The 23,942-nt window shown below is 40.6% G+C and overlaps 3 protein-coding genes across 5 annotated transcripts; 2 read left to right on the top strand and 1 right to left on the bottom strand.

The window, feature by feature from the left end:
• Positions 1-2,566: 2,566 nt before the first annotated feature.
• On the top strand, positions 2,567-7,372 carry LOC139650680 (C-type lectin domain family 4 member M-like). Of its 2 annotated transcripts, XM_071527424.1 has the most exons (6): positions 2,567-2,753; positions 3,924-4,013; positions 4,840-4,932; positions 5,409-5,551; positions 5,704-5,804; positions 6,972-7,372. In XM_071527424.1, exons 1-6 carry the CDS (start codon positions 2,645-2,647, stop codon positions 7,117-7,119), a joined length of 684 nt encoding a protein of 227 aa, XP_071383525.1. In that variant the 5' UTR covers positions 2,567-2,644; the 3' UTR covers positions 7,120-7,372. The 2 variants fall into 2 exon arrangements, with proteins under 2 accessions (XP_071383525.1, XP_071383526.1); XM_071527425.1 differs by lacking the exon at positions 3,924-4,013 and having other exon boundaries at positions 2,568-2,753.
• A 159-nt stretch (positions 7,373-7,531) lies between these two features.
• Positions 7,532-13,192, bottom strand: LOC139650676 (CD209 antigen-like protein E). 2 transcript variants are annotated; one of them, XM_071527420.1, is made up of 6 exons: positions 13,061-13,179; positions 12,567-12,596; positions 11,914-12,165; positions 10,609-10,772; positions 10,419-10,531; positions 7,532-9,398 (listed from the first exon to the last, which is right to left on the bottom strand). In XM_071527420.1, the coding sequence occupies exons 1-6, from the start codon at positions 13,152-13,154 to the stop codon at positions 9,245-9,247; spliced, it is 807 nt and encodes a 268-aa protein (XP_071383521.1). In that variant the 5' UTR covers positions 13,155-13,179; the 3' UTR covers positions 7,532-9,244. The 2 variants fall into 2 exon arrangements, with proteins under 2 accessions (XP_071383521.1, XP_071383520.1); XM_071527419.1 differs by having other exon boundaries at positions 7,533-9,398; positions 12,567-12,653; positions 13,061-13,192.
• A 7,360-nt stretch (positions 13,193-20,552) lies between these two features.
• LOC139650675 (C-type lectin domain family 4 member F-like) lies at positions 20,553-22,812 on the top strand. The gene is made up of 6 exons (XM_071527418.1): positions 20,553-20,681; positions 21,290-21,379; positions 21,504-21,809; positions 21,929-22,071; positions 22,198-22,298; positions 22,412-22,812. The coding sequence occupies exons 1-6, from the start codon at positions 20,573-20,575 to the stop codon at positions 22,575-22,577; spliced, it is 915 nt and encodes a 304-aa protein (XP_071383519.1). The 5' UTR covers positions 20,553-20,572; the 3' UTR covers positions 22,578-22,812.
• The last annotated feature ends 1,130 nt before the right edge of the window (positions 22,813-23,942 follow it).

Below are 23,942 nucleotides of genomic sequence, written 5' to 3'. Positions count from 1 at the left end.
TGATTCTCACAGAAGTGGTTATAGATTTAATGGACTACATTGACCACAGTATTTTAATTCATAAGTGATAACTATAGTCAACTAATAAGCTACTTATTTGAGGTACCTCAGTGTCCACATCACAGAGAACCTGACATGGACTCTACACATAGATACTCTGGTGAAGAAGGCACAGCAACGCCTTTACCACCTCAGGCACCTGAGGAAGTTCAGGATGTCCACCCAGATACTCAGGAACTTCTACACTTGTACTATTGATGGGAACCTGACAGGGAGTATCACCGCCTGGTATGGTAGCAGCATCCAACAGGCCCTGCAGAGAGTGGTACATGTGGCTGGATACATCACTGGCAGTACACCCTCCAACCTGCAGGATGTCTACGAGGCAGACCAAGGCAGAGAGAATCATCAAGGACTCCAGCCACCTGAACAATGACCTCTTCTTTTGATTTGTGATTATTCATCCAATAATTCTCTCTCTCTCTCTCTCTCTCTCTCTCTCTCAATTAAATTTTTTTTCAATTCAATGTGCTTTATTGGCATGAAAGTTCACAGACAATATTGCCAAAGCATCAAGATGAATATCAGTCTAGGTGTGTGTGTGTGTGTGTGTGAGTGACTCAGTGCCTGGACAGAGGAGGATCTGGTTTGCTGTGTGTTCAGCTCCTGAACCCAGAGCCTCCACTGCAGAATGAGGATCAGTAAACTATGTGAAGAAATTAATGTTTGTTGTTAACAAGGGTTACACACATTTTATATACAGTATGCAATAACATTCAAAGAGAAAAATATCAAAATATGTGGGGTTTCAAGAAATTGAGAGATTAAGATTCTGTTAATAAAAATGAATAAATAAAGAAATAAAGAAATAATATATATATATATATATATAATATAAAATCTATATTTATTTATTTTAACAATTATTTTTGGTCATCACAATTCTTCAACATGTTTTCTACAATAAACAATACACAATAAACAAACATAGAAATTGCAAGAAAATAAACCTGGATCATATGGGAACCCAATTGTGCAGAGAACTCGCAAACCGCATGAGGACCCAACTTCTGAGAGGAACTACACACAGTACATCACTTGCTGTGTTACTTTTTTTTTCTTTTGGTGGGAAAAACTTTGAAGTTTCTAGCAATATATACAGTATGTTCCTAGTGCAAATGATAATGTGAGTTTAGGAGCAAGCCATGAATATGTGTTTCTCCCAGTAACCACTGTGCTTCAAAGGGTTAATAGATTTTGCCAACCAGTTGGCAAGTTGCCCAGTTGCCCAAAATTTTGAACTTGAACATACCAGAATAATTTGGAAAACAAATTTATAGAAGCACTGGGTCCAATTTACTTAATTTTCTGTAGGAAAATAGTCAAACATTATGTCATATATTATAAGCTATCATCTTAGTGCTCAGTGAGGCACAATTTAACATCAATTCAGCAAAGAAAAGAGTGGGAAAATACATAACTCACATAACAGCAATACTTGTATCAGGTGCTGAACTCTTTTGTGAGTATTTAGTTTAGTATATTATGTTTGTCAACTTTGAAGTTGTGTTGTTACGCTGCTGTAAGTACATTATGTATCAGGGAGATTTCCATCAGTAATATTGTGTGCTTACAATACCTTTCCATAGGTCAATTCACAGGTTAATACACTAGAAAAAGCCATTGTAAAGTGCCACCCAGGTTTCTATTAACTGCATGGGTTGATGCACAGGTTTTTTTGTACTTGAAGATTAATAACTTCAGCAAAATCAAATGATTTTCCTAAAGTATCCTTCCTAAAGTAGATATGATAGCAGGTAGGATTAGAGTGAGCTAACTTGTGGCTTAAAACAGTGAAATGCAATAGGAATGAGCAATTAAATAGTCAAAGATGTTTCCTGCATAAAAAATAGGGTAACTTAATACAAATTCCAAATATTCAGGTATGTGTTTTTTAATCATGTTTAGGTTATAGACTATATACAAGGATGAGAAATCTCTGTCATCAAAGTTTACTAGGGCCTGAGCTTCATCTGATGAATCATAATGCAGCTGACAGAATGCAGCAGAGTTCATAGAATTTAGAATGTCAGTGTCATAAAGACAGACAGACCTGAAGACAGACTCAGACTCACAGTTTCATCTCTGATCGCGGTTCACCTGCACATTGAGACAGAAAACTCACATTGCATTCATTTGGAGAAACATCAGCAACAACATCTGCCTTTTAGAAAGGAAACCATGGAGAGTGATTCCCATCTTGGTAAGCCACATGTATTTTTAAGTTTATTATTTAACATAAAAAGATTAGTACAGAAGATTTTGCTGAACAGACAAACAAGAGACAGCCCAGGATAGACTAGTTGTTTGTGTTGAAGGATTTACATTTGTGTCCAGTTCTTCAAAAGAATTAGCCCTCATGAGATGATCCTCGTTGACCTCGATTATTTCAGGTTCATGTCGTCGGACAAACCTCGTGTGGCATTACACTTCTGTGTTGGAGACTAGCTGCACAGTGAGCTTCCTTCCTGCCTCAGGCTGTCCTTTAGATGTGGTTCACCCAAATGCTAACAAACAGATCAGGTCAGTCTAAGACAGAGTCAAACAACAGCTACAGAAGTCACAAGCAAACAGAGATACAGAAATGGCAAGGTTTGTCCGACGACATGAACCTGAAATAATGGAGGTCAACGAGGATCATCTCATGAGGGCTAATTCTTTTGAGGGCCGTCAGGAGGCTCCCCAGAAACATGGTAAGGAAAATAAGCGAAGATAAATTGCGCTGAAAATCTTACTTTTAATTATTACTTGGTCTTCAAACAAAATGTCTAAATATTTTGAAGATTCACACACATCATTACTCAACTTGACTGATGATGAAGCTCTGGTGTGTACGTCCAAACCAGTTTAAACAGGTGCGTTGATACCCAGTTATGGCTAATTGTGGGAGTGGGCATTAGTTTCAAGATGATTTAGATTTATAAAACAGACAAATGGGTGAACATCACCTAAGCAGTGTTTTATAAATCTTGTCTTGTCTTTAGAAATGACTGCAAACAGATTTTTAGTCTTGAATCTACAGAGACCTCAAATTGGTATACTAGCTTTTGCTAGTATACCAAGACATACAAGAGCTTGTTCCCATACGTAAGTAAGATGTGGTCATGACATACATACCAAGAGTTCGTTCCTATACGTAAGTAAAATGTGGTCATGACATACATACCAAGAGCTCGTTCCCACGCGTTAGTAGGTTGCAGCCAGCACATAAATCCCGTTGTTATGTGTTGCATATTGTCATGCATGTATATGTATAGGACAAGATTGTGAGGACAAGTGTTAATGCCTAACACCTGCTTTGAGTTTTCTGCACATGTGTTCTGCTGTTGCTCTGTTAATGGCAAAATACCTGACTGGGATCACTGATTGGGGTGAGGCCAGAAGTTTCAACCCATATAGAGCAGTGCAGCAGCAGTTTTCTGGCCCATGTGATTTAGTATTGATGTCAATCATAGACTGGAGTATCACTATTCTTCTCCCTCCTCAGAACAACTACAACAGGAGTTTGGCTCAGTAGGTAAAGCATCATCAGCCTCTCGTGAAAGATTTTGAGTTTAAGTCCAGGCTTGTCCTTTCCCAAGTCATCAATCGTCAAAAGCAAGGGACATATTTTTCCATAGAAAGTTTGGCCAGTGTGAATAACTTCAGTAATGTGGTTGAAATGGTAAACTTGACAGTCACAGGCCAACGCAAAATTGGCCATAACCAATCCACTGCATGTTCAATCGTCACAAAGCCTGTATTTTTGTTATTATATTATTAAAAATAATAATTATAATAACAGACTCCATTTGTATAAAATATAATTATTCTTGTATTAAATGAAATCTGTACCATTATTTGTATGTGATTTCTGCGTACAGGGGGAAGACTCTGGAGAGTGGTTGGTGTGAGCTTTGGGTTGCTGTGTATCCTACAAGCTGCTCTCAACGTCTCTCTGCGCCTCACTCTCTGTGAGTCAAATAGTTGCTGTTCAACATCTGCTCATCAACCAGAAAGTAGAAACGGTTACCACTAGAGTGTGTATAAACTATGATCATTTGATCTGAAAGCTTTCCAAATCCGTTTCTCTAAATTTGTTCCAATCAGCCGTGTAGATCACTTGATTAATAATAAAATTGCATATAATGGCTTATTGTAATTCTGCGTTTTTGTGTTCAGCCTCACCCATAGTTGTCGTCCAGTTCAGTAACATTCATGATTAGCAATTTCTGATACTTTATCTGTTTGGATATTATTATATTGCAGGAGAAGCTGTGGGAGGCCGACATTTAGAGCCAGAAATAAAAATTTGGAGAAGTTCAGAATCATAAAGTTTGAGAAAAAGGTCATGGTCAGGTGCACTGTTTTGGCCTTCTGCTGCGTTGACTAAATCTGATCTGAGTAGAAAACTGTTGCTGCCCACGACTAGAGATGGGTGGATCCATTAGTGTAAGAACTGCTATCCTGCTCTTTTTCCAGCTTGGTGGATGAGTCTTAAAGCTGAACCATGAAATTTGTGCTTGCAGTTGGTGATGAGGGAGGCTATTTGTGCAGTGCTCTTTTTGAGTTCTTGTTTGTGCCACCAGTTGATTTGTAAAAATTTTGAGAACTGTGCACTTTTAGCTCAAGCAACCAAGGTGGGAAAAAATTGGCAAATTGCTCTTGGAATGCAGTCATAGTGCATCTGGACCTCAGTGTCACTCTCCATAGTGTAGGCTCAAATGAGAATTACATTCTCATTTGAGCACTTAATTCAGATTTAGGGCAGATATTCAGCGTCATTCTTTCTGCTCTCAGACAGTTCTGACAGTGTGACACCTGATATAGAGACCGGGTGCAAAGCCCTGACTGAAGAGAGAGACCTGATGGAGAGGAAACTGAATAATATTGGTGAGTGTTAGGATGAAATAGTTATTGTTTTATTTATTACATAAATTATTATTTTGATTGTTGCTTGTGTTCCATTTCATGAAAAGTAATGTTTTTTTCTAAGTGTCCCTCTGGTAAGGGAAGAATATTGGTGGGTGTGACACTGTAACCACTGCAGATTCCCCTTTCTGCGTGAGATTTTCTAAACATTTCCTCTTACACGGTTGGGGCAACAGTGCAGCAGCAGTGCAGCTAGCATGTGAATTTACAGTAGAGGGTGTAATTAATTACTGAATAATATAATACCCTTTTTGTCCCATAGATTAATTAATTTGTTCATTCACTCATTCATCTTCATTTATATTAACTGAGAAAGGTTCTCCCCAAGCCAGTTGTACCATTTGAAGTTTTGTTGTTTGATTACCTTTTGATTTTCCAGATTTCCATTGTCTTTTACTGAACTGTTAATATTCTTTCTTTTTTGTTATTCTTAACAGATAAACATACCCAACAAGGATGGTTGTATTTCAGCCATAGTTTGTATTACGTTTCATCAACTAAGAATACCTGGAAAGGTAGTAGAGAAGACTGCCGGCAAAGAGGTGCAGACCTGGTGATTATCAACAGCAGAGAAGAACAGGTGCGTGAGAGAGAAAGAGGTAGTGACAGAGAGTGAACAAGTGTATGAAATGCAAGGTAAAGGAAAAATCAAACGTAACATAAATGTCATATTTACATTTTACATGCAATCACTTATGTTGATTCCTGTTTGTTTCCATCTCTATCAACCAGGACTTCACAAGGCAATTCAAGAAGCTCATCTGGTTTGGACTGACTGACAGCGAGACAGAAGGGATATGGAAATGGGTGGATGGGTCAACGCTGACCACAAGGTTCTCACATTACTTTTATATTTAAATTTAGTCAACCTCAATACTGAAATTAACCAGGTCTTAAAGGAATAGTTCACCTAAAAATGAAAATGTTGTCATTATTTACTCACCCTCATGCCAGTGGAAACACTGAAGATTGTATGTCAATACAAACTTTGCAGCAGCCGTATCCAAAACAACTGGAGAAAATGGAGATTGTTTCTTTAGAGTTCAAAAAAGAGCACAAAAAGAGCATAAAATCACTCAAAATAGCATAATCCAAGTGTTCTGAAGCCAAATGAATGCGCTGTGGGTCCTGAAGTCCAATATTTACCTCATTGTCTCCTAGAATTTCTGTACTTGTTCTGCTCCACACCATCGATACAGTAGAAAGCAGATGCTGCCTTCAAATGCAGTCAGAAATATTGTAATTACAGGTAGAGCGCAGTTGAATGACCCTCAGTGATTCCCATATATAGACTTTATCTGGGCGGCTGGCCAGGAACATTTAAAAAATAATAAAAAATTGAATCTGTCATTGTTTGTCAAATTAACATCACATTATAGAACTGGCTATACAACTGTCATTTTGTGATACACAGACCAGTAGACCAGTAGACCAGCAGCATTGCACTCAAACTGATGGAGCCTCCTGAAAACGAAAGTGAATTAAAATTCCAATTTGCTCCTAACTGGCATGCATTTGAAATAGTATTTGTAAACAGTAACTTGTCACATTTTAATGATGTATAAAACCATCCAACACTCAGTTAACGTGTGCAGTGCAGCAACTCGCATATTGCTCATGTAGGTGGGGACAAGTAATTAATCCATAATCCATGACAGACCATAACCCTAACACTAACCCATATATTGAAATTAAGTTACAACCGCTACAACCTACTACACCAGTTACCCTACAACCAGTGTAAATATGGTGGCGACAACATGAAAGTTGAGATGCTACCTGCATCATTTTGTGAATTCGGGAACTAAATATCTTTTTAATATTAGTTCAACAGTTTTCAAAGATGTTTTTATATAAATTTTTACCATGCCATAATATCACATTGTGAACATTTTGTGTTTGGGTTGACGTTGGCCACATCCTGTATGTTGCTGTCCATCGAATGCTTTGTGGGTTGTGTTCTTTGTAAAAAGCTGTATTCTTTGTTTTTTGGGTTTCAGCTACTGGCACCATGGAGAGCCTAACAGTGACCAAGGCAGAAATGAAGACTGTGGAGAGATTATGTTCTTTAATCTGACAAACAGCTGGAATGATGAATCATGTGACAGTCAAAACTTCTGGATCTGTGAAAAGACAGCTGCTCCATAACAACTACATACAAGACAGGGAGATAAGATGCGTCCATCAGTTTCAGCTGAACTGTAAAGACAGCGTTGAAACACTGGTTATTGCTGGCTATTGGCAAAGTGCCTCATTATAGACATACATAGGCGTAAATGCATTTGTGCATACACACATTTGTGACTAGGTTTACTGCTTCACTGAAAATCATTTAAACACTGTAATGTATTATCCTTCAGCCATACTTTTATTCATTGCTAAATAAACGTCTTTTTTCTCATTGGTCGCTGTCATAGGCATTTGTAAAAGGATAGATAAAATGTCTATAATTTAAAACATTTTGAGAGTTGGGTTGTTTCAGATACAGTAGTGCAGAGATTTTCAAATTTTTATGATCTAATTTCACTCACCTGAATGTTTCCTCTCTTTCTCTCTTCCTCTTTCATTTTTTGTTTTGGTATGGTAGTTCCATTTAAAAAAAAGTGCTAGAAAATAACAATAGCTAATAGAATAGAATAGCTGAAAGGACTGTTCTTGCTCCAATGTGTTCCCAGTGTTTTCTGTTTTCTATCAAGAAATCACACCCATTTCATGGATGAAGTCTGGATTTGGTTTTGTTTTTATCAGACTGTACTATGTTAAACAGCAGAGACGTTTTTTTATTGCAAAAATTCAATTTACAAGACCTGATATGAACAAAAACATTGCATTCAAATGAATGAGACTGGTAATAACAAGAACTGTACAGGGGGAAACTACTTAATTATTAATTAGGAAATACTGATGGTAAGAAGTACTGTTAGCCGGGCGACAGTGTTTAGAGAGTGCCAGAATCACTTTGTTTTCCATGATGATTTATTATAGATATAATAAATGTTTGTATCATTTCCAGGCCATTTGCCCACTCTGACTATAAAGGAGGGCTTCTATCAATTAAGTAGCTTATATTAGTTGACTATAGTTATCAATTATGAATTATGTGGACGTCCAGTCAGTGCTGGTGGTCGATGTAGTCCATTAAAACTATAACCACTTCTGTGAGAATCATATTGAGTTCTACTGCTCAGAGAGCCTGTCCCACAGCGCCTATATGTACCATAATCTCATGCGAACCTCTTGATTGATCACAGTTGCATCTTTGTGATCAATAGCATGATGTAAAGAAAAAACAATGGAAAATATCTGTGGGAGAAAGAAAAGGGTCCGCTGGATTAGAGCTAAAAAACAGAGCAGCAAACCACACTTCCTGAATAAATATGAATGATACGAGAGATTGATTGTATCATGCATGCAAACATCCTGATTTACAGGAGCTGGTAATCCAAATCCAAATCCTTCCAGAGCTGCTGTGTCTTCTCCTTCTGGTTGGAATCCTATGCTTCAGTTTCTACAATGAGTATCTCATTCATATGACCATCAGATACTAGACATTTGGTTGAGATGGCTTTAGTTGCCAGATATTCACTCATTTACTGTTTGTGTGTCCGACACAGTCACCAAAGACAAATGTGAGTGGAGATGGCCCGGTTTAAGGGCTACAGCAACCTGACTGGAAAAGGAGAACAGCTGCAATAAAGATATGATGCCATGAGTACATGAGCCTTGTGTAGTCCACTAATGGCTAATAGCAAGAATTATTAATGTTATTGCTGCTGCTGCTCATTCACTTTGTGTGCAACCTTCCTCACTCTACAACTACTCCACTCTGGCAATTGCTTTAAATAAAAATGTGTCTATAGTTAACTCACAGGGTTACATAGTAATGATTAGTGATTATATAGTGATGACATTATGTTGGCTATTAATAAAAATGCAAAATCATTGGTAAATGTACCGCTACAGTATAAATGGTGGGTCCTTGTGAAAGCCATTGAGAATCATTAAGTAAAACAAAATACCACAAATTGTACCAAAAATACCTCAAAGTAACACAACATATATCACAAAGGGCCACAAAGTGTGTCATAAACTACCCAAAATTATCACCAAGTGGTGCAAAGTACCACTTCTTAAACATATTTTTTATAGCACTCTTTCAAATAGTTTGTTTTTCCCTATTTTAATCTCATTGTGATTACCTGTTTTATTCCCCCGTAATCCTGTTTTTCATTCCTGTCTGGTATCTTTCTTCAATTATCTTATTTATCATGCATCACACACATGCATCGCTCTCACACAACCAGCGCCGCCTGCGTCCACACGAGGCGTCATTCCAGCTGGCCAGCACTGGGTTGTAGTGATACATTTCCACACAGTCCTCTATGTTGTTGGAACCGCCACGATCCGGCTGGCCAGACTGCCAGAACCTATTGGACAGTACAGTGATGGAGATCAAACAGATTAGGTCTCATATTCACATAGGAGTACTGATCTAAAAGCTGTTAGTCTTCTAGAATGAACCTATTGAGGTTCCTCAATTAAAGGTGCATTTGTGTAGCATTACATCAATATATATCAGTTTACCTTGGTACAATTATCATAAACAAATGAGACCATGGTTGAGATGATTGGTACCCTCCATCTCACACCAGTGGTTTTGTTAGTGCTAGCCACATTTCCTCTCCTGTCATAAAGAAGATGATACTACTTGTCCCCCCCCCCCCCTCCCCCGTCACTCCGCATGCATTTGTTTTGAAGAAGCAAGAAGAAGGATAAGAGCCAAAATTGATAAGATCGTTTTTCCATCGGCCTTTCACTCGTTCCACCAGTTGCCATTGCGAGAAACTCTGCTTCAAAGCGTTGGTCTCCATTAGCGCTGGAAGAGCAGCGCCCTCCTCCTGTTTTGTGCCATAAAGCAATCTCGCTTCGTGCTGTAGATCAATTCAACAGATTTTCATGTGGCTGGAGTGGAGTGGCTTTAAGCAAAGAAATTGTCGCGCTAATGAATAAGGTATTAGGTTCGCTGTTCTTGGTGGCCCAGCCAGCTAAGGCAGTTATGCACTTGCAAAATTGTGGGTTTGAATCTGGTTTATGACCTTTGTTGCAAGTCATCTATTCTGTCCACAGCTCTCCACAGCATACTAATCTGGAAAAATAAATTGCAGGGCTCACTTCAATCCAAAAGTATATTCAACTATAGCGGTGTTAGGCACATGTTTGTGCTAAGCTACATAAAAAGGCTTTCGCTAACATGTCAGGACTGGTGTGGTAATGATGACACTGGATATATACTATCAATAGTGTTAATTAAAGGATAGAACCTGCAGCCTGGTCACATTGTTAGTGCCAAACACTGTTAGAGATGGACTGTGTTACCTAAACCCATCTCTGGGTCACTGAAGCCTTATCTGAGAAACATTTAGGTAGGATTGTCCTAAGGGCCTTACGATGGGGTCACGGCAGATCCATCCACCCATTTGAAGGTCCCAGTTCCCTCTCTGTCAGACAGACCAATCCAGAACAAGAGATCAACATCCCCATCCAGACGGTACAAGTTGCTCTGTTGAGATAATGCAGTGTTAGTACAGCATTAGGAAAAGCTCTCCACCAACATCACCAATGCCACTCTCACTGTACCTGCTCCTGTCTGCTGTTGATGATCACCAGGTCAGCTCCTTTACTCAGACAGTCCTCTCTGCTGCCCTGCCAGGTCCTGGTCTCATTGGAGAGGAGGTAACATCTTGAGTCGATCTCCCTCCATCCTGCAGGACACCGCTGACCAAACACACAACCACTCGGCACTGAGGTGAGAGAAGAAAGAAACAGATTACACTCTGAGACCTTTGGATGGGAGGCTGTAAGTATGAATATAACTACAACTTTGACTATGGCCCTAACAGTAACTTCATAATGATAAATATAACTGCATAGCTGTATATCTGTTACTATAGCTATATAACTATATATGGCTTAAATCTCTTCTCCAGACCCATTTGTATAAAAAGGCCTTTTTACTTTTACTTGTATGTTTTATACTGAAGATTTATTTGATCATATTATCATTGCTATTCATATTTTATCTTATTTTTACTTTCCCTCAACTGTTGTTGTTTTGCCATGTTCCGTTGACTGTCTGTTTGTTAAGCACTTTGTAACTGCTGTTTTGAAAAGTGCAACATAAATAAAATGTATTGTTATTGTTATTATTATTATTAGTGGTAGTAGTAGTAGTAGTAGTTGTTGTTGTATTATAAAACCTTTAATGAGAACTATGTAATTATTACTATATAACTCTAACTGTAAATATCTGCTATTTATAGTATTCTGTTACATCTTGGAAAATAACAGGTAATTGTAATAAATTAACAGGTGATTCTAATCAAATGACAGCCACAGCCAATGAGCTGTGTATATGGCAAAGCCCCATATTGGTAGTATGCATGTGACATTGTGGGAATACTATGAATAGGGAATCCCGTGCAACAGACTGCAAATACAAATTAATACAAATTTTAACCCAGGTTTGCGACATATGAAGCCAATCATGCAGCAGTCAGCCAAAAGAAAAATCCTCTGAAATTAATTGGACCTAAAGGAGACCAGAGCTAGAACCAGACCACACATCACCAAACAATGGGTATGGGGAGATTTGCAGCAAGCACCTACACCAGGAAAACATTTGACAATTTCAGCCTGAGTTTTGAGCTGCATAGGGATTTTCCCAAATCACGTGGGAAACGGAGTGTGTAGCAAATTGTGAGCTGATTCCTTATTAGCACAGGAATTGATTGACCAGCTTTACAGAATATGAGTAAACCCCCTAAGCCATTTTATTGTGCGATTTATATTTCTGGTTTGTTCACATTGCACAGATACGTTACCGGAACATGAAAGAAGAGCTCAAGTTGAGCTCAGGGGAGTGACAGCCCGATGACTCCTCACCTTCTTCCTTCAGCCTCTTTTTCAGCCTGTCCCTCTCCTCCTCCACCTCCCTCTTCATGTTGTTGAGTTGACTGATCCTGTCTTCAAGCAGGTTTTTCTCTCTGGTCAAGGCGTTGAAACGTTCCTGTAAGCTGTTGCACTCCCCTGTCATCTTTTTGTACCCGGTCTTTAATTGCTCACAATTGATCGGCACCTTATTGCCTGGAGCATGAGTTGTGTTGCAGTCCAAGCGGGACTCCTGACCTGAATGTACTGATAGACACAGAATATTTAAGATTTTATTCAGGGGATTTTTTTCTCTTCTGGATTTTTTTTTTTTGTTGCTTGCAAATTGTGAAGAGGAAGTTGAAAATAGGTCTGATTTGAGAGTGACAGCAAGGAGTCAAAACACACCAACATAGCGTGTGTATGTATTTGCAATGCGTTGGTGTTGTGTATGCAACTGCGTTAAGCAAACTAAGTTGGGAAGTGAATCTTACACAATGCCATGTTTTCAAAATATATCACCATAGGAGAAGTGCAGTTTTACTTGGGCAGATTTGTTTAAAATGTATTATTGTTCAGTCCAGCAGAGTTCACTGGGGTTTGATGCCTTTAACTGTCTTTAAAATCTCCTCTGTGCTGTACATTGAAACACAAAAGACCATACTCACAAGTAAGGCGTAGAGAAACATTGAGAGCAGCTTGTAGGATACACAGCAGCCCAAAGCTTAGGAAAAACACCCTGCAGAGTCTTCTGTCTGTACAATCAACACACACAGACGCCCCACTGAGCACTAGACATGATTTCGACATGGCGTCTATGCTTTAGCTCTCATAGCCCAGGATGTTTTTGGCTATGTCCAGCCAAGTTTTAGACCAAGCAGTATTTACATTAATACATACAGTATTTAAACAATGCATAAACAGCAGTAAATACAATCAAAAATCCATATATACAAGATGATGTTTTCTGATTTTTGTCATTTACCCCAGAAGACTAAACTTTCACTTTTAAAACCTATGTAACCTAAATTTAGCCTGGACATCAATAACCATTTAGACGTCTTTTAAACAGTTAATCAACATAAAATTGCTCTAAAACACTTGATGATGTACAATTCCCATCTCAAACAATGCTGATGTATATGATGATGTGTGTTATTACCCGTTTGAAGTCCGTCCTCCTTGCTCCTCTGCCCACTGCTCTGTTCTCTCACAATCTGTCCATTGACATAATCAGCCATCTGCACTCTCTGCATAACTATCTGCCTTTATGCCTGCTGATCAGGTGTCTAGCGCATCAACTGTGCTAACATCTATATGCGCTGTGTTTTCCTTCCTTTTATGTGTTTCTTTGTCGAGGGCGAGCTGACGTGCTGATTACGTCATTTGGTTTAGAGAAGCTGGTCAGGATGGTGGAAGATAAATCTGTTGAATTCAACTCAAAACCATGCATGTGACTTCTTCATTTTTTCTTCCAGCTTTCCAGGAACAGTAGAGTGCATACTTTCTCAAAAAGAAGAACTGCCTTAAAAGTAATCTTCATGCAGCCCTGATAAAGAAGTTGGGCTCTTTATTTCTGAATAGCATTAATGAGAGTGGTTCAAGATAAAGGTGAACAGTTTCTTTATTACTCTATCCTGATGAACCAGGGTTCAAGTAAAGGAATTGCTTTGCTTGATCACCCAGATTGAAGTCCCACTTCACTCAAACCCTGTCAGTGAATTGACCAAGGCTTATCAACCTAGCTTGTGCTCTCGGGCCTAATGTGGGGGAGTCACCCCTGTTTCAACTTGGTTCTTGTCCTGCAGCTAGACACAGTAAATGAGAACCTTTAGAAAACTTATTCTACCATAATTAGTCAGTTCCTTCCACTCTTCTTATTCCCAAGCCCCATTAAACCCTGTTGATAGTTTTACGCACAAGTCATTTTGGTCTGGGGACTTAGCATCCCGCCTTGGTATGATTTGACCAGATTCAGAGGTTCTAAATGAGATATTCTGCCCCCCTTTTTATCATGTAGGGCAAAGGTTTTCAAAAGAAAAAAATATTTATTCTCCTCGTATTAACCTATCTACCTCTTGCATTCAAAGTTCTGTAATAACTAACAGTAACAAGAATTCTAGGAAAAAGTCTTTTTTGCACAGTGACAGAGTGCTCTACTGCAATCGAAAAAAAGGTCCCAAACAGTCATTTGTAACCCTTCTTATACTGTCATGGTGTCTTGGCTCCGAATGTTACACACAAAAACTTCACACAAACATTATGCAAATGAGTTGCACACATACAGGCCACAAGAGTCATGTGCTTCACACTCACACATTATCTTTCATCATCAAATATGGAGAATGAGGTCACGTGGATTTTGGTTTTACACTTTTGAGTATTTTTGAACATTGTGAATATGGTTAAGTACTGCGTCAGTGTTTGGTCTCGGTCTCCCTTTTTGGGACCCCGCTTTCAAGGGGGGGGGGGGGGGGGGGGTGTGACGGCCCTCCTGTTCTACCTGGGCTGCGGTCGAATAGTCTTTTTGCTTAGGAAGGTTCCTAACTGAGTGAAATGACCCGGAAGTACCTAAGTGGCAGCCATGATAAGAGCTGTTTGAATTCTCTAAATGCTAAGGAAAGGTGCTTCAACGCTTCCTTACTTAGCTCCTTTAGCATAGGACACACTGGACCATCCTTTACGAAAGGAAAGGAGATAATGCCGCCCCACAATTCCTTGCGACGCACCATTCGGCCGTTCATGAAAACAAACGATCATGACCGACAAGGGACGCAGATCATCATACAAGTTACCGTTGCTTATTAAGCATTTTCCATCTTATGCCATAACTTGCTAATATGTTTTGAACTTTCAACAATATGTTAAACCCATAGGCGAACTATAAACGTTACGTTGCTGTTATAAACTGATCAAAGTGAAGTTAACGTTGTAGCATAACCTATTCTCAGTTTGCATTAGTTATTTCATTCTGAGCATTGTTGTATTGCAGCCTTTAGGAATATCATTCATTAATTTTACACAGATGCTGAAACCCTTGCCTTACTGTAATAAAGGCCTGTATCAGCCAGAACAAATTCAAAGCACAATAAAGTCAACATTTCAAGGTGTTTACTGAGTTGTGTGGTGGTTCTTAAGCTTTATATGCATAGGCTTATAATCAGATCATAATCAGCATATCGACCATAACACAGAAGTCTGTCTTTCAAGAAAAAGGGATATGAGACGTTTTTAGCCAGATGATGTTTTTAATTAATGTTTGAAACTTGAGAATGATGATATGTACATTAGTAGATTTGTAGGCCTAACATGTTATGCCTATCTTGCATGAATTTAACAATTATTTTCATACAATCACACTAATTGGGATTCATGTCGATAAAGATGTAGACAGGAGGGTGAGCGTGAGCAACCGTTCTCAATGTGACAACCATTTCGTTTCACTTTTGTGACTGGTAGCCTATATTCCTTTTTTATTTCAATTCCAACCCTGGTGATGAAGCAATATTTTTCACCTGGTTGTCCACGTTTATACAGCCTGCATGAAACAACACGGTAAGAACGCACAGGGCGAAGTATCCAAGATGCGCTTTTAGTAGTCCATCTTCGGAACATTGTAGTTTCACACGGCAGACCCACGTCATTAACAACCGCCATCACATAATTACGTAGCCTAGTATAAGAGCAGTCGGACTCTCTTAGCACCGCGGTTGTCTTTTCCTAAGCCCTTATGAATTCTCCTTCACATCTTTCCTTGACCTCATGACGTTTTCCAACGAGGTCAAGGAAAAGTGGTTAGGAATAGGAGTTAGGACGTGTTTTTTTGACTATTCGACCGCAGCCCAGGGCCTGTTTGTGTGTATTTCCCCTGTCTGTGTCTCTTCCCTCAGGTTCCTGGTAGGCGGGGCATTTACATTAGTGCAACTGGGAGCACCTGGCCAGTCTCCCAGGGGTACTTAAGACCGGACTGCTCCCCAGTCTGGCAGGCTCTCTCCCCGATGCAGCATGTTTTGTTTTGGGTTGGCGCTGCCGTTTGGTTAACTTTAGTTTACACTTTACAACACTTCCTTATACTATATCCCTCACGCATCCACTCACTGACACTACTGATTGTACTGATTTTGTATAGATTTGTTAGTATTTAGTTAATAAATGTATTCTTTTTTCCGTTAACACCATGTATCTCCCTTCTTTGCCATGGCTCACGAGCCGGGTCATGACACTGACCTATAGTTTTTCGGCTACAAGTGTGTGTTTTCTCCCACAGCGTGTTCATTCAGTTCATGTTTATTACAGTTAAGTCTAATGTTGATTCTCCCTTATTCTCACTAATGCTGTCAGCTGTATTGAAGAGGAGTGAATTTGACAGCAGCAGTGCAGGGAGCGTTTCTGGTCTTTTCCTCCTCTCTGGGGTCCCTCGATGGCCAGACCCATGCCCCATGAGTCCCACTTTCTCCAACAGAATGGAAAGAAAAGTAAAATACAGAAAAGTGCATAAATCTCAGTAGTGGTTAGACTCTTAGAGGTTAGACCCTTTGTAATTAAAAAAAAACAACGAATAAACAAAAGACAGTTACAGTTAGTTGAGACAAGTTTAGTCTCTCCCTTAAAGCACATCTGTATCATAAATGAAATACATTTTCACGGAAAACAAAATAAAATCCCATAGAAATAATATCAATGTACTCACAAACTCACTTCTCAAAGTGCATATCCACTAATTGCACATGTGAAACATCATCTCCCCTATACAAAGAGAAAATGACACATGTAACTGCACTCTCATTATTTTGACAAAAACTTAAATGAAATCATCAAATGGCACTCATCACATTGAACATAGGTGATTTCAGGCTTTGCAAACAGGGGGTGTAAAGATATGAGGAGAGAGAGAAATAGAGAAAGATAACCACATGATGTCACACATTGATTGCATATGTGAAGTTCCTCATAATATGAAACCGTGTGCAAATGTACCAGGTTTATGACAACACTTCGACAGCAGCTGTGCATCACCAAACGAGATCACAAGATAAGAGCCAGCACAGTGAATCATCATAATAATCACATATAGACAGCATGAACACCGTAACATTACACAGGTCAACAGGCCAACCCAGTGCCAATATAGCATCGCAACCACCAGCAGCAGATCATTCAAAAAGGACAGCCAAGACATCACTTGGGCCTAGTCAGCCTGAAGGCTGTAGGTCACAAACAGACAGCTAACGAAATTGGCCATTTTTGGCCATTTTTGCTTTTACAGTGTTAGACCATTCCAGGTGAGAGAGTGACTGGAAAGATCAGTAGAAAGAGAGGGATGACATGTCACAAACCAAGGACGTTGCAGTTACATGGTACATGTGTTAGCCCACTGAGTCACCAGGATGCCCTGAAATGGAGCATCGTGTTAGTTCAGGCAGAACATGGAAGTCATGCACGCTATCAGGTGATTGGCTATTAGTTGTCCAATCCAAGCTGACTCTCATCACCAATCACATTCAAACAAGTCAATGAGGCGGTCTTTATTATCTGCCAGCTCACACTGCTGTTCATTCACGCCGCTGCTGTTGACCCAAGTCGATGTAAATTCCTTTCGCCACCCGAACCTCCTCCTGTTATTATCTGTTCCCAGGATGCTTGTGCAAGCTATCTCTGAATTATATCTGGTTTTATGTTGGTTTCATATGTGGTGCCCTAGCCCAACCAGTAGAGGTCCACTTGGCTCCCTTAGTCAATGTACATTCCTGACATTCCCACGAGGTTGCGCAATCAACACTTCACGTGTGGACGGAGAAATGAGGTTGATTAGTGCCACAGACGGGGAAGGAGAAGCTTACCTGTTGGGCTGGCAATTTATGCTGTGCATTCTTTCATACAGGGCACGCCAGGGACTCTGTTGCGGCTGAGCGCTAGTGGATCCAGGCTGGGCATTGCTCCATGGTTTTATGTTAATACTGTCCGTCTTGTGTGGTTGTGTTTTAAGTTCTCTCTTTACACCCGCAGGATTGTAGGAAGGGAATCGGAGAGATTGATCCAGTTGGCACAAGCGTGGCATCCAGCAAGTATGTGTTCTGGGTGTTCTTTTTTTAATTATCTTATGTTAAACATTTTTAATTGTAATGTTGCTTTCATTTTCTTTTCAGTCCAGACGGGCAGATGAATAGGAGAGTGCGGGGTTATCAGCCACTGTTTCCTATAGGGTCCTTTTTCTTTTATTTGAAATAGTATTTCGGTTATGCTGTTTGCTGTGGAATAATTGGCCAGTATTGATACCCGTGCCATCCAAGATACCGTCATATGTAGTAGTGCCAGTTTCGATGTTGTTTCGTCTCAATCTTTTGTCAGTGTGCTCCTCTTTAGCCGGCTCCCGACACGCAGCTGGGCCGGCGCGTCCTGGCCCTGGGTGGGTTGTCGGGTGGTGGCTCCCATCTCCGCTGCAGCTACTGGCGTGGGGTGCTGGTGGAGGAAGGGAAATTCATCTTCCACCCCAGGTGATATAGTGATAAAATAAGTGTGCACATGGTTTGGTTTGTAGTGGTAAAGGGACTGCATGTTTCCTTTAGAGTGATTTGGCTTTGCATGCTGGCTTGCGGTGCTGTGTCTCTTTCTTCCCTTTGCTCTTACCAGGCGCTTCGTCTGGGGCTGCGGCGGAGCGTGGAAGCACGCTCAGGCACTCTGAGGGTCTCAGGGCGGAGACGGTACCTGGTGGCCGGCCGAATAGGAAGGATTATTGTAGTATTGTGTTTTTTAAAGATTAACTTGTATATTATATTTTTGTATTAAAATGTATTTTATTTGATATGATTCATGCCTCACTTGGTGATTTGTAGGAACCAAAGTAACCAACCTACCGGTAATCAGGTTGAGCTCCTTCCGCTCAATAAACAGAAGGTGGCGTTGTCAAAGTAGAAGAAAAACCGTGGTCTACCCTAAAGTAGCGTCACTATACATATTATTAATGATATGTCTACTATGCCTTGGGGGGTTTATTGCGCTCCCCGCAGAATCTCTCGCACACTGCTTGGATTCATTGGGGAGCATCCTCAAGAGCAGAGCCTTAACTGTATAACCATTAGTGCTAGAATGGTCCAAACTCCTTTGACATAAGTGTCTCTGACTGAACTTTGCTGTTTTTCTGAATTGCATAATTCTCAATGACTCTGGGGATGCTATGTCCCTGGGCCTTCTCTGTCTGTACTATTCCCATATTTGAGGCTCTTGTCCGTCATTGTGGTTCTCAGCCATTGCAAATTTCTTCCACTCGGCTAGCTAGTGTTAACCAATATGACGTTGAACACAGGCTTCACCCTCTAACAGACACTATTGGCTTAACCACTCATGTAGTTGCCTTAGCATACTGAAATTTGCATGCATGTGCTCAGCCAATCAGGATGAGCCTATACAACCCTATGGGGCCTCTGCATCCATTTTCTTCAGCGCTCTGAGATGAACAACTATGCCAAGGATGGCGTCATCAGATTCAGCGACGGCAAAGTACTGCCGACCTGCCTGGCCTGAACACCGTGGTGGACCTGCATGAGACTTGCTTTGAGCACCCTGTCCCGCCCACGCCACTATGGCATCAGCAATCCGCCGGACTACATTAGCTAGGGGTGACTGTCTATGGCAAGGCGCCGGCAGTCCTGGGTTTTCCCAATGCTACACGCGTTCCCCGGGATCTAGCTCTGGTGTGTAGGGGGAAAACATCAACCTATTGGAACTGACCGGGCTCATGCTGGTGCTGCACCTCTGTTACAGGGGAAAGATGTATCAGTGAGGACCAACAACCGGTTGACAGTGACCTAAATCAATAGACAGGGTTGCGTTCGATCCACAAGGGCCATGGAGAACCTGTGGCAATGGGCCATGGAGCACCTCCGTTCTCTCAATGCACTGCACATTCCAGGCCTGGAGAATACAGGGGCCGATCTCATGTTGAGGGGGGGGCCTCTGGAGGACAAATGGAGGTTACACCCTGACATTGTGGACCAGGTTTGGTCCCAATTTGGGAGGGCGGAGATAGACATGTTTGCCACAAGTCAACTGTATGCTATGGTTCTCTCTGTTTCCCCGAGACGCTCCCCCACTGTGGGTGGCTGCGTTTGGACACGCACTATGGCCAAGGAAGCTGTTGTATGCTCCCCCCCACCACATAAAACTAAAGCTTGCCTCCCATTTAATTTATTTCTTTATTTTTAAACAGGGATAGTGCACAGTAATTGACCCGAGGGTAAATGTGCCAGTGTTAGCCAAATGGCTAATTTTCAACTTTCGTCCCTGTGGCCAGATGTTAATGACCAGAAACTGTGCCTCAATGGGGTTGGACAAATGTTATCACTCTCAAATTGAATGAGTGAGCTCTAAATACAAGGAATGGCAGTTTGTAATAGCTAAATTTAAATAGCTAGCTATTTTTTGTGAACAGGCTAGTCTCTTGAGTTAGGGTGGGTGCTTACGGGAGGGAGGGGAGCCCAATAGGACGTGTGTGGTTGGTTAATGCAGCCCTGGGCATTACATCACTTTGTTGGAGACTAGCACACAGCCAGCTTCCTTCCTGCCTCAATCTGGTCTGGAGATGAGATGATTCACCCAAATTCTGACAGACAGATGAGTTCAGTGTAAGAGACTCAAACAACAGATACAGAAGTCATAAGCAAAGAGAGATGCAGAAATGGCGAGGTTTGTCCAACGAGATGAACTTGAAGTAATGGAGGTCAACGAGGATCATCTCATGAGGCCTAATTCTGTTGAGGGGCGTCAGCAGGCCCCCCAGAAACATGGTAAGGAAAATATGGGAAGAGAAACTGAAGTTACATATTGTGCACAAAATCTTCCTTTTACTTATTTCGAGGTCTTCAAAGAAAATTGGTTAATATTTTGAAGATTCAATCTCATGAAGCTCTGGTAATTGATCCATTTGTTACTATATAAGTCTTTTGAAGAAGCGACTTTAATTAGTATTTTTTTGTTGGATTTTAAGAAATTGATGATTGTATGTTTTACAATTAGCATTTGGCACCTGCACAGCTGGGATCCAACAGATGCTCAACCCCTGCCTCTTTGTCACGTATATATTTTGATTATGATCATTGTCACTTAAAACAGGATAGCAAGATGATGTACCCTACTTAAAAAAGGGTACCCAACCCTCCATCCAAATGTCTTTGCATACTGCTTTTTGAATGTGAAATTTCAAAAAATGAAGTGTGTCTTCACATGTGTCACTTCTAGGCAAATATAAATCAGTGTAAATCATTGCCTTCTGGTTTCCCTTCCAATGATCAGATTTCCTTGATACATTTTCTTTACACTGAAAGGCATACTTGAGCAGCCTAAGTGAAAACGGCATCACAAGCTGATTTCCCACATGTGAATGTTTGTTCTGCAGAGGGAAAACTTTACAGGCTGGTCTTGGTGAGTTTTGGGCTGCTGTGTGTTACACAAGCCGCTCTCAACATCTCTCTGCGTCTCATCTTGTGTAAGTGCCATTCTATTTTCATTTCCTTATGTTTGTTCACTGCCAAGGGCAACAGATATCTCAATTCCTCAAACCTAGTAGGACAAATTCAAGAAAAGTGTTTTTGTCTTGAAATTGCTTTCAGATAATTCAGATGCGCAGAAGCTTGAGCTGTTGAAGATGGAGAGAGACCAGATAAAGACCAGTAACAACAGCCTGACTGAAGCAAAAGACCAGTTACAGACCAGTTATAACCGCCTGACTGAAGAGAGAGACCAGTTACAGACCAGTAACAACATCCTGACTAAACAGCGAGAACAGTTACAGATCCGTTACAACCGCCTGACTAAACAGAGAGAGCAGTTACAAACCCGTTGCAACGTCCTGACTGAAGAGAGAGACCAGTTACAGACCAGTAACAACATCCTGAGAGAGAGTTTATGTACCCAGAGTGAGTAACTCTTGACCAGAATAAGTAAAATGATATCAGTAAATGAAGGCAGGTCACATAGTTATTATTTTGTGTGTGAGTGTTTAACATACACGTTGTGTTGTATTGATTTGTCACAGCACAAACGTATCCACATTGTTGGATTGAATTTAACTCTAACTGGTACTACGTCTCCAATGAGATGAAAACCTGGGAAGAGAGCAGACAGGACTGTCTGAGGAGAGGAGCTCATCTGGTGATCATCAACAGCAAAGAGGAGCAGGTGTGTGTGTGTGTGTGTGTGTGTGTGTGGGGCGTTAAACCCTCTTCACCCTTCTTCAGCTCTTCCTTTGATCACTTGAACTTTGCTTTTTTTTAAATTAACATCTAATTACTTCTCCACAAACAGAAATTCCTGGTTGGACTAAACACGAGGGTGTGGATTGGTCTGACAGACAGAGAGGAAGAAGGGACCTGGACATGGGTGGATGGATCACCTCTGACCACCGCGTAAGATTTGATTACTTTTTTCTGACTAATGAAAAGTGAGACTTACAGACTTACTGTAGCTATGGACGATGTCTTCACCACAGGGTTTGACTCCTTGTCCTCCTGTGTTTCAGGTACTGGGGACAGACACAGCCTGACAATGGTGACAACATCAGACAGTCCTCTGTTAGGACAGAGGACTGCGGTGAGATATACAACGAGTATAGTGACCCTTTGAACAAATGGAATGACCTGCCATGTATCGCAAAGATCAACTGGATCTGTGAGAAGGTGGTGTGACAGTTCCTCAATAATGCAGCTTTGTTAAAGCCCTTTGTTAAATATTTACCTAAACATATCATTCTCATATTCTCATATAGCATAGTTGTATAATGGCTGTAGTGAAATGAGACCACCGTGGTGAAAACTGGTTTATTCTATGTGTTTACTCTGTGTGCCTGGAGTACGATTTGGAGCAAAATGTGCAGGACTGACTTATGGCACGAAGGAGGAGCCTGAACCAAACCAGAAGAGGACTGTCTCACTCTGCTTGCTTGTAATATGGAAGCATTATATTATGTTGTATTATAGGTGAGCAAATACATAAACAAGTCCAGATGTTGTCCAGTCCCATGGTGCCTAGCTAGGTGTGCAGCATCAACTGTTGCTGTAGTTAAAGATACTACAGTCCTGGGCCCTCATTTATCATATGCATATGTACAGAAATTGAATTGTTGGTAACTGAGGTTATGGCACACCACAAAGTACTTTCTGGAACACTCAATGGTAGATTAATAAACAAGCGAAAAAATACAGCCTGTCAGCAGGTGTGAGCTGCATTAAACTGTTTTATCAGCAGAACAGAGGCAGAAATAAAAAAAAAAAAAGTTTGACCTGAATCCAAAATAATTATAGTCAACAAGAGGGACATTGCTTCAACAGGCGGACCGGCCACTTTGGACCAAACCTCCTGTCGTGATAAAATTATTATCATTTGAATATATTTCTCTAAGCCTGCAGGTCCTCCCTGATGCAGAAGGTGGGGGCAGAGGTCCAATAATAAAACCGGCCTTGGAAAATCAAATCTACTGAGTCTGAAAACGCGCTCCATGCGCAGTGCATAATGCTCCAAATCATCCATCAAAGCAAGATGAGCCATTTTACGCACACAAACAATCAATGTCTTATTGCTGCCTTTTATGATGGCCTATACCCAGAATTTTAACACCCATACTAATATTTAAAACTCTGCCAATTAGTCGATTTATTTCAGTATGCTTAAATGGACTAGATAATATAGCTGGACAATATGCACTGTTGAAATTGTTTATGAATGGTATAACATGCACTTTTAGTCTCAACTAGCCTAAGCACTTTTATATTAATAATTATGAAAAGGCCTATTCATTTGATTGTCCGTCCCTGTCGTTCTTGGTGGTCTTTCATTTTCAACCGCTTGGTCAGAGCTGTGCTTAAATTCACGCACATTCTCAAGCATAAATACAGACTGATAAATCTGACTCTTTGCTTGGAAATGGTCGTACGCATGGTTTACACACATATTTGTACGTACGCATTGTTGATAAACAAGGGCCCAGGCATAGTCAGCATAACCACATCATTCACCAATGTATTGTCAAGAAGAATAGATCCACTCTACTGCTG

The sequence above is a fragment of the Centroberyx affinis genome, unplaced genomic scaffold (genome assembly GCF_046629955.1).
Source record: "Centroberyx affinis isolate AG114_WGS23_722 - 3 ecotype Tasmania unplaced genomic scaffold, CSIRO-AGI_Caff_v1 ptg001530l_1, whole genome shotgun sequence".
Lineage (NCBI taxonomy): Eukaryota > Metazoa > Chordata > Actinopteri > Beryciformes > Berycidae > Centroberyx > Centroberyx affinis.
Note: the sequence above shows the minus strand (reverse complement) of the source record. Positions and strands in the feature narration are given on the sequence as shown.